The sequence below is a fragment of the Leucopleurus acutus genome, assembly GCF_964270905.1.
Source record: "Leucopleurus acutus genome assembly, chromosome: 21".
In the NCBI taxonomy this organism is placed as follows: domain Eukaryota; kingdom Metazoa; phylum Chordata; class Mammalia; order Artiodactyla; family Delphinidae; genus Leucopleurus; species Leucopleurus acutus.
This window is the reverse complement of record NC_139163.1, coordinates 23,755,847-23,767,016: the sequence shown is the minus strand read 5'-3', so window position 1 is coordinate 23,767,016 and position 11,170 is coordinate 23,755,847. Positions and strand designations below refer to the sequence as shown.

Sequence of the window (11,170 nt, the reverse complement as noted above, 5' to 3'; positions counted from 1 at the left end):
TTTATATTGTATAAAACCCAAAATTTTTAATTCATTTTCTCTTTTGGGTAACCTGCCAAATTGAGATTGAAATCTGTTGTGAGTGTGACCAAAAATATATCTTTATTCAATTTCATGTAATAACTTTTAAATAGTTTTACTGCCATTGCCTCTTATGTATTTATTGACCTTTTGTTTAATAACTTTGGGTTGATTTTAGGCCACCAGCAAAATGGAAATGAAAAAGACTGCTAAATACAAGATGCCATGGAAAATGAACTCAACTACTGAACCTTTATTTGTTACTGGTATAGATGTCAATCCCTTGAAAAAATTCACCATTCCCAAGATCAGGAGGACAGCTGAGAAAGGTAATATTTCTATGGAAGATGGGATTATTTCATAACTGTTACTACATTTCTCTGATTCTTAGTTTATGCTCGTCTTCTTTTTTTGTGTGTGTGTGTTTGTTACGCGGGCCTCTCACTGTTGTGGCCTCTCCCGTTGCGGAGCACAGGCTCCGGATGCATAGGCTCAGCGGCCATGGCTCACGGGCCCAGCCGCTCCGCGGCATGTGGGAACTTCCCAGACTGGGGCACGAACCCGTGTCCCCTGCATCGGCAGGCAGACTCTCAACCACTGCGCCACCAGGGAAGCCCTCGTCTTCTATTTTGACTCTACATAAAATTAGCTTGACTCTACATAAAATTAGGTTAAGTCAGGCTTTTAATTCCTTAAATACACATGTACTTTTGGTTCCACACAAAATAAAATAGACACATGTCTCCTATCCCTCCCACTAAGTACACCTAAAAACACTGGACGTCATACATAAAACAAACATAAGAAGACTTTGAATGGTGGAGAGAAGAAGTTGGATCAGTGTGGGACCCTGGGAGTTACGGAGTGATGTAGCATTAAGTTCTCTGGATTTTCTGTTTGTTTCCTCCACATCTCAGATTGGGTGACCACAACCCAGGAATGCTAACTTTTACAGACACAAAAAGCCCTAAGAATAGTGTTCTGTCTTGCCAGGGACTGGGAATGAGGTATCCTAGAATGACAGAAACCTGTTTGACAGTGAACATGCTATTCCTGCAAAACACTAGGGGGAATAAAAAGAAATAGGCCCTACACCTTTGTCAGCAGAGGCTAAGTGGAGGGCCTAGACTTCCACCTCTGCCTCTCCCCTTCCACCTGTGCCTCTCCCCTTCTTGGAACTTCATACGTTTCTTTCTCTGCTATCCCGTGCCCCTTCAGTGTTAGTGGGTTTCCACTCTTGCCTTGTGGTGATGAGTTGCCCCTTCTCAGTGGGAGTAGAGTCAGTGAAGGCCAAGTGGGGAGCCTAGACTCTGTCACACACACCAGTAACAAAGCATCTGTCCCCCTCCCACAGTGTCAGTGGAGGCTGAGTCAGGAGCATGGACTTGCACCCCTTTCCCATGGTAACAAGACAGCCGCCCCCCCACCTCCAACAAGGGTGTCCGTGGAGACCTTGTAGAGAGCCAGGACGTCCTGGTGGTAAAGAGTCAGAGTCTTCCCCACCCCCAGCCTTTCCCTACTGGCACAGTCCCTTGCTGGCTTAGTTTTAGTAGAGGCTTGTTAAACCACAAGATTGAATATGATCTAGAGTCTCTTAACAATACCCCAAATGACCAAGATATTTAAAAAAATCACTCATCATACCAACAACCAGTAAAATCCCAACTCAAATGACAAAAGATGAATCAACAGATGCCAACATCACGATAAAACAGATGTTGGAATTATCTGACAAGGCTTTTAAAACAGCCATCGTAATGATGTTTCAACAGGCAATTACAAACACTCTTGAAACAAATGAAAAAATGGAAAATCTCAACAAAGAAATGGAAAATGTAATAAAGAATTAAGTAGAAGTTTTGGGACTGAAAAAATACAATAATTAAAATAAAAAACTGATTGGATGGGTTCCAGAGAAGAATCAAGAAGACTTTGGAAAGAAGCAGTGGATTTGAAGATATAATAACAGAAATTACCCAGCCTAAACAACAGAGAACACATCAAATTAACCGAGCCTCAGGAACCTGTGGAATAATAATAGAAGACCTAATGTCTTTGTCCTCAGAGCCCCAGAAGTAGAAGAGAGCATAGAGCTGAAAGAGTATTTGAATAAATACTGGCTGAAAATTCCCCAAACTTGGCAAAAGACATAGACCTGTACAATCAAAAGGTTGAATAAACCCTAAACACGATAAACCCAGAGAAGTCTATGACAAGCACATCATAATCAAACTTCTGAAAACTAAGAACAGAAAAAATCTTGAAAGCAACTAAATGTTACTTATAGGGGAAAAAATCGAATGACAGGAGATTGCTCATTAGAAACCATGGAGCCCAGAGGAAGTGGCACAACATTTTTTAAGTGCAGAAAGAAAAGTACTGTCCCCAGAAAAAATATTCTTCAGGAATAGAACTGAAGTAGACATTCTCAGATGAAGTAAAACTAAAAATTTTTTATTGGTAGATCTTAGTTTAGAATGGCTAAACAAAGTTCTCAAAATAGAAAATGACAAAAGAAAGAAGCTGGGAACATTTGTTATGACGGAAGAACGACGGAGAGTAAAAATATAGGGAAATACAATAGACAGTCCTCCTCTTGAGTTTTTTAATTATGTTTGACAGTTGGAACAAAAAGTATGACATTCTTCAATGTGATTCTTGGTATATGTAGAGGAGGTATTTAAGGCAATTATAAAGTGAGATGTTACCATTGAAGGGAACTGGGTGAATAGGATATAGGATCTCTCTCTATTATACATCACAACTTCATATGAATCTGCAGTTATCTCAGAATTAAAAGTTTTTTATAAAAACATGATAAATAAATCAAAATGCTGTTCTAAAAATGTTCAAGTAGGGCTTCCCTGGTGGCGCAGTGGTTGAGAGTCCGCCTGCCGATGCAGGGGACGTGGGTTCGTGCCCCGGTCTGGGAAGATCCTGCGTGCCACGGAGCGGCTGGGGCCGTGAGCCATGGCCGCTGAGCCTGTGCGTCCGGAGCCTGTGCTCCGCAACGGGAGAGGCCACAACAGTGAGAGGCCCGCGTACAGCAAAAAAAAAAAAAAAAAAATGTTCAAGTAACCCACAGGAACTGTTGGAAAAGAAATCTCCAGGCCCAGATGGTTTCTCTGGAGAATTCTACTCAACATTAAAGAAAAGAGCTAATACAAATTCTTTACAATTTCTTCCACAAAATAGCAGAGGAGAGAATAATTTTATTAGGACAATATTACCCTGGTACCAAAGCTAAATAAATGTAATACAAAAAAAAAAGAAAACTACAGACCGATATCCATCATGAGCCTTGACACAGAAATCCTATACAAAATATAAGGAAATTGTATTTAGCAAGGTATAAAATCAATTATATTCTATAACTAAGAGAGTTTTATTCAAGGGATGCAAGGCTGGTTTGGTATTTGAAAGTCAGTCTGTATTCACAGGATAAATAATAGTAATCACATGATCATATCAATTTTTGCAGAAAAAGCATTTGACAAAAAAATCATTCATGATAAAGACTCAGCCAACTAGGAATACAGAACTTCCTCAGCTTGATAAAAAGTATATAAAAAATACCCATAGCTAACATCATGCTTAATGATGAACAACTGAATGTTTTCTCTGTAGGGAAAGAAGGCAAGAATGTTCTCTTTTACCACTCTTACTATCAACATAGTACTGGAAATTCTAACCAGCACAAAAAGTCAGGGAAATGAAATAAAAAGCACAGAGCATAGAAATTAGAAAGGAAGAAATAAGACTGTTCCTATTTGAAGGTTACACAATGGTCTACATAGAAAATCCCAAGGGACCTACAAAAAAGAAAAAGAAGAAAACCCTGGAACTAACAAGTTAAGCAGGGTCACTGAATACAAAATCAAAATACAAAAATAAATTGAATTTCTATATACTAGCAAAGAACCCATGAAAATCAAAACGATAATACCATTTCTAATAGCTCAAAACATGAAATACTTATGTATAAAACTAATAAAATATATACAGGATTTTTATGCTTTAAACCACAAAGTGCTGATGAAAGAGATCAAAGAAATTCTAAGTTATTGGAGAGGTATACTGTGCTTATTTTATTTATTTATTTTTTTTGCGGTACGCAGGCCTCTCACTGTTGTGGCCTCTCCCGTTGTGGAGCACAGGCTCCGGACGCGCAGGCTCAGCGGCCATGGCTCACGGGCCCAGCCGCTCCGCGGCATGTGGGATCTTCCCGGACTGGGGCACGAACCCGTGTCCCCTGCATCGGCAGGTGGACTCTCAACCACTGCGCCACCAGGGAAGCCCTACTGTGCTTATTGATTAGAAGACTCAACATAATGAAGATGTCAGTCCTCCACAAGTTTATCTGTAGATTTATTGCAGTTTCTATCAAAATCCCAGCAAGACCTTTTGTAAATAAATAAGCTTGTTCTCAAATTTACATGAGAAGGGACTTCCCTGGTGGCCCAGTGGTTAAGAATCCTCCTGCCAATGCAGGGACACAGGTTCGAGCCCTGGTCTGGGAAGATTCCCACATGCTGCGGAGCAACTAAGCCCCTGTGCCACAACTACTGAGCCTGCGCTCTAGAGCCCGTGAGCCACAACTACTGAACCCACGAGCCACAGTTACAGAAGCCTGCGCGCCTAGAGCCCGTGCTCTGCAACAAGAGAAGCCACTGCAATAAGAAGCCCGCGCACCACAAGGAAGAGTAGTCCCCTCTCACTGCAACTAGAGAAAGCCCACGCGCAGCAACGAAAACCCAACGCAACCAAAAATAAATAAATAAATTTTAAAAATTTACATGAGAAGACAAAGAAACTAGAATAGGGAAAACAGTTTTGAAATAGAAGTGTTTAGAATTACTGTAGCCAATACTAAGGCTTACTGTGTAACTACAATAATCAAGACACTGTGGCATTGACAAAGATAGACACAAAGATAGACACTTAAATCAGTGGGACAGAATGGAGATTCCAGAAATAGACCTACACAAATATGCTCAATTGGTTTCCTTGCAGTTGATTTTTAACAAGGGTATATTGAGTGGAGGAAAGGTAGTCTTTTCATCAGATGTCATGGAGCAATTGAAAGCTATCCATAGGCAAAAAAAAAAAAAGAATTTCACCCTAACTTCACACAAAAATTAATTCAAAATGAATCCCGGGAAACTGTAAGACTTTTAGAAGAAAACATCTCCAGGATCTAGGGTTAGATGAAGAGTCCTTAGCATGATGCCAGAAGCACAATCCAAAAAAAAAATGTGGTAAACTGGACTCCATCAAAATTTAAAACTTTTGTTCTGTGAAAGACTCTGTTAGGAAGGTGAAAAGACAAGCTACGAGTGGGGGGAAGCATTTACATATCATAAATCTAACCAAGGACTCTCATCTAGAACATATAAAGCACCTTCAAAACTCAATAGTAAGAGAAAAGAGAGTGTTACATCCAAGCAGAAAACAGGCAAAGACACGAACAGCCATTTCACTAAAGAGGTGTGGATGGCAAATAAGCACACAAAGAGATGCTCATCATAGCCATTGAGGAAGTGCTAATCAGAACCACAGCGAGGTGTCACTTCATGCTTGTTAAAACGGCTAAAATAAGAATAGTAATGCCAAAAGCTAGGAAGAATATGGGGAAGCCAAATCAGTCATGCAACCGATGGTCAGGTAAGATAGCTCAGCCCCTTTTTGAAAAACAGTTTGATGGTTTCTTAAAAGACTAAACATGCAACTACCATATGACCCAGCAATTGCACTTTTGGACATTTATCCCAGAGAAATGAAAACTTAAGTCCAAACAAAAATGTTTATAGCACCTTTATTTGTAATAGCCAGAAATTGGTAATCACCCTGATTTCCAGTGAGTGAGTGGTTAAAGTATGATGCATCCATACCATGGGATACTTATCAGCAGTTTTAAAAAATGAGTTACTGGAACAACAACAGCTTGGTTGGATCTCAGAGGGAATATGCTGAATGAAAAAAGCCAGTCTCCACAGGTTGAAGTACAAATTCCATTTACAAAACATTCTTGAAATGATAAAGGGTACAGAGATGGAGAACAGATTGGTAGTTTCCAGGACTGAGAGGAAGAGAAGAGGTGTGGGGTACCAGTATGACTGTATGTAAAGGAGTAGCATGAGAGGTGGAAAAGTTGTGTATCTTGATTATAGTGGTTGTTACATGAATCTACACATGTGATAAAATTGCATGGAACTACCCACACACACATAACTGCACATAAAACTGGTACAATGTTAATGAGGACTGTGGATTATACCAGTGTCATTTTTCTGGTTTTGATATTTTATTATAATTACATGAAATGTTTCTACCGGGGAGTTTGGGTTAGGGGTATACAGGGCCTCTATAAGAATGTTATGTGATCTATATTCACTTCAAAATAAGAAGTTAAACACAGGCATACATGCACAAAATCATATCTCATATCTTATGAAATGATCAAACTTTGTAACAAATTGTTACAAATATTAAAGCGAAAATTAGTTTTACTTGGATTAATTTTATTTTAATTTAATAATAGAATTTAAGATGGGAAGGGGATGAAGAATGAGGTTTTTTTGATAAACAGAGGATTGTAATATTTTGTATTAGTTTTGCCATTGTAACTTATTCTGTTGATTGTTAAATACAAAGGACTATTGTTTATGTTAATTAGATTCATATACATGGAAATTGGTTTAAATTATATATATCGTTGTTCCTCATTATTCACAGATTCCATATTTGCAAATTCTCCTACTTGCTAAAATTTGCTTGTAACCCCCAGCATCAGTACTCAGCAGCAGTGCTTTCACAGTCATTTGCAGACACGTGCGAGTGGTGAAAAATTTGAGTCACTTGATGCACACGTTCCTAGGTGAGGCCAGATGAGACGGAGCTTTGCATCTTGTTCCAGCTCTCATTATAAATAAGTGTTCATTTAGTCACCTACTTAGTGCTGTGTTGTTTGCATTTTTGTCGGTGATGTCTACGTTTAAAATGGTCTCCACCATATCATGCTGAAATGCTGTCTAGTGTTCCTAAGCCCAAGGAGTCTATGACGTGCCTTACAGAGAAAATACGTGTCACAAAAGCTACACTGTAAGGTAAGTTATAGTGCTGTTGACCAACAGTATGGAACCTTCAGGAAAAGGAAGAGGAAATTTGCCGGTTTGTCCATCAAGCCTCTCCAGAAAGTGTTAAAGGAACATTTGTGGTTCCTTTCCTGTGGAAAGGATGGAATCTACATTTATAGATTTATGAGATGACCACCAATAAAAAGCTTGTGACGGGCTTACCTGGTGGCGCAGTGGTTGAGAATCTGCCTGCCAATGCAGGGGACACGGGTTCGAGCCCTGGTCGGGGAAGATCCCACATGCCGCGGAGCACCTAGGCCCGTGAGCCACAACTACTGAGCCTGCGCGTCTGGAGCCTGTGCTCCGCAACAAGAGAGGCCGCGACAGTGAGAGGCCCACACACCGCGATGAAGATTGGCCCCCGCTCGCCGCAACTAGAGAAAACCCTCGCACAGAAACGAAGGCCCAACACACAAATAAATAAATAAATAAATAAATAAATAAATAGCTTGTGGGCAGCATTGTTGTGAGGCAAAAAGCCGAAGAAACTTACAGTCATGGTCCCCAGGGGCAGGAAAATGTTAGGACCCTCTTGGCTAGTGCTGGCTGACTCACACATTTCAAAAGGTGATAAGGATGCAGGTAGGCAGGTTCTGCAGAACAGGAGGCTGGGGGAGAATTTTAAAGACACCTGCTAAGTGTTATACAGGAAAAGGTTATGTGGCAAGTTTCCATCCCTGATGAGACTGGCTTGTTTTACCGGGATGTTGGCAAACAAACTTACTGCAGATGGCATTCCAGTTGTCAAAAATGTGACCAGAGGCTGACAGGAACCTAACCCTGTATTTCTCCTAAGATTAATAGTTCAGTATTCACTAATTCACTCTTGGCAGCAACTTTAATAGACTATACCTTCGCCAAATAACAAGAATCAACTGTATTCCCCAGTTTCCTCCGAGTCCTCTTCCTTGAGGGTTTTATTCTTTTATGCATCTACTTAATATAGCCATGCTTAAAACACTGCTTATTGTCTTCTCAAAGAGTGCCTCTTAGTCATGCCACCACGTCAGCCAAGAGTTTACAGCGATGTTCTGGTATTTTTGCAAGTCAAAATAACCGGTTTACTAGTATATAGGTTGCCTTATTTGGGGGAAATTCAAGAAATATTCATGCACTAACAGTAGCTACCAGGTTTGTGTAGCACTGTATGTTATAGAGTCTGTACATCTTAAGTTGAAAACAAGTCACCTGAATTCTAGTACTATCTAGTATATCTGCGTCAACTTTTAAGAACTCCCTATAGGTAGTGGAGAAAAACAAGTTTCATATTTTCATTTATACGAGGTATAGGAAGTCTGTATTACTGTTATAGAATCTTAAATATAAATGCCTCCAGATGGTTAAAGAAAATTCCAAATATTTTTTTATTTTGTGTCTTATATTGATACACAGTTGTGATTGTGCAGATGTACAATTATGTCATTTTATAATTTATTTATTTATTTGGCTGTGTTGGGTCTTCGTTGCTGTGCACGGGCTTTCTCTAGTTGCGGCGAGTGGGCTTCTCATTGCGGTGGCTTCTCTTTGTTGCGGAGCAGAGGCTCTAGGCACGCAGGCTGCAGTAGTTGTGGCGCACCAGCTCAGTAGCTCCGTGGCATGTGGGATCTTCCACAGGACCAGGGCTCGAACCGGTGTTGCCTGCATTGGCAGGCAGATTCTTAACCACTGCGCCACCAGGAAGTCCCAGCGATGTCATTTTAAACACAAATAACCACTTGCCCTTTTCTTTATTTTTAGTTTACTTGTCACCTTGTTGCACCAATACTAGAGAGTATAATTTCATACACGATACTCTTAATCAGTGCCGGCTTGATGTAAGCTGTGATCTACAGTCTTCGTGGCAGTTTGGAGATACAAAACTGATTCACAATGAAGAGCTGGAAAAAAATTTTACTTCTAAGAGGTAAGTTACTGTGACCTAAGGAAGTTTGAGATTTTGTTTGTTTTTGCTGTGAGGTTTTATATGAATCTGTTATTTCTGCCATTTGAGATTTGATAAGTATTACTAAGAAAATAAGTACAGAGGTGTTTTATTCCTTATTTTGTTGCCATCTCATAGCCTTCTGTAATAGTAAAAAGCTAAGTGTGAGATTTGGTTAGTAAGTCCTGCACATTAATGTAGCCAGACTTCAGACACTCCCTTCTTTTTTAATCTTTGTAAGTTTTTCAGAAGCATACATCAGCACATTTATTAAGGAGCCATTTTGTAGATCCTTGTGCCTCCTGCATAATATAAAATAGCACTTAAAATATTTAGAATGGAATTTTTTTTCTTGACTCAGTCCTTCAGAGACTGAGTTGATGTTTTAATTTGGCAGAGTTGTATCTGGCTATTTCCAACTACTCCACTAGAGCCACAATTTCTGACACTTTTAAAAAGTACCCCTTCTGGTTTTTGGGAAGGCACATTCCATTATGTTAGTTAATTAAGTAATTTATTTATTTATGAATTATTTTTGGCTGCATTGGGTCTTCGTTGCTGCGCGCGGGCTTTCTCTAGTTGCGGCGAGCAGGGGCTACTCTTCGTTGTGGCGCATGGGCTCCTCATTGTGGTGGCTTCTCTTGTTGTGGAGCACAGGCTCTAGGCACGTGAGCTTCAGTAGTTGTGGCACGCAGGCTCAGTAGTTATGGCTCACGGGCTCTAGAGTGCAGGCTCAGTAGTTGTGGCTCGCGGGCTCTAGAGCGCAGGCTTAGTAGTTGTGGTACACGGGCTTAGTTGCTCCGTGGCATGTGAGATCTTCCTGGACCAGGGCTCGAACCCATGTCCCCTGCATTGGGAGGCAGATACTTAACCACTGCGCCACCAGGGAAGCCCCATTATGTTATCTTAGTAAGAAAAAATAAGAGCACATGCAGAGTTCTCATTGTAAACATTTTGTATTTAATACGTTTAGATCTTGTGTGAACACAGTTTTAGCATTTTCATTTTCTGAACTTGCCTCCTTCACCATTTTGCATTTTTAACTTAGAACATAACTATAGTTTGATGGACCCACACTTAGAACTCATTTTGGAATGTTTTTGGTCTCTTTTTTTTGTTTTAGAATCAATTCCTCTTGACTCAGACATGCTACCCCACTTGTTGTCTGTTGGGGAGAATTGGTGAGAATGACAGAAATAGTTGATGGCATATTTTTTCATCTAAAAATCACAGTTTTGAGCAAAAGTAGAATGGACTGGCTATACACTGCCCCTTCCAGATCGAAATAGTAGTTTGATCAAAAATGAATTCCTGCATTGTTCCTTGATTTTGGTTATATTAGGCATTTTTAAATTGTGTCCTTTTTCATAATGCCCCCTGACACTTAATTTTCAACCATTTATTTCTCCCTGTTAACATTACAGAAAAGTTAGAACAACTACAATACAAGACTTGATAGAACATTCTGAATGACTAAAGTGTATAGGATTTATTGGTTTCTTAGGTATTTGCCCAATTAGACAAACTCATTTATCTCCCATAGTACTTTATACTCGTTTTACACGACTTACCACACTATGTTGGTTTTGTCTGATTCCCTTACTACATTATGAGTTTTATCTTATTTGTTTTTTGTGTCCATAGTATGGAACCGAGTCTGGCAACACAGTGAGCACTTAACTGTTAAATTAAGTTACATTTTTATTTCATTGTTTTAAATCAATGAAGGTGGAAAGTACCCTTAAGTAGCCTTAGGCACAGGTAAAAAAAAATAAAAGGAAAGATCAGAATTGGTTAGCAGAAGAGAAAAATAGGATGGAGAGATGAAAAGAGAAAGTATTAATAACATTGACTGCCTCTAGCTTTTCTTTTTATTGTTCCCCTTAGAGGAGTTTATAAATCTGTGATCTCAGCAAAAGCAAGTAGCTCCAGAAAGATACCAATCTCCACTTCTTTGTTGTTGTTGTGTTGGCCGTGCTGCACAGCTTGCGGGATCTCATTTCCCCAACCAGGGACTGAACCCAGGCCACACAGTGAGAGCCCAGAATCCTAACCACTAGGCCACCAGGGAACTCTCCAGTCTCCACTTTTT

At 39.9% G+C, this 11,170-nt stretch overlaps 1 protein-coding gene across 1 annotated transcript in view; it reads left to right on the top strand.

The window, feature by feature from the left end:
- Positions 1-205: 205 nt before the first annotated feature.
- The window catches only part of TEX15 (testis expressed 15, meiosis and synapsis associated), a gene marked incomplete at its 3' end in the record, with an annotated part of 41,032 nt that continues 30,067 nt past the window's right edge, over positions 206-11,170 (top strand). Inside the window, 2 exon segments of the mRNA XM_082863820.1 lie at positions 206-350; positions 8,895-9,060. Of these exon segments, the coding sequence (XP_082719946.1) occupies positions 212-350; positions 8,895-9,060 (305 nt within the window). The 5' untranslated portion in view covers positions 206-211.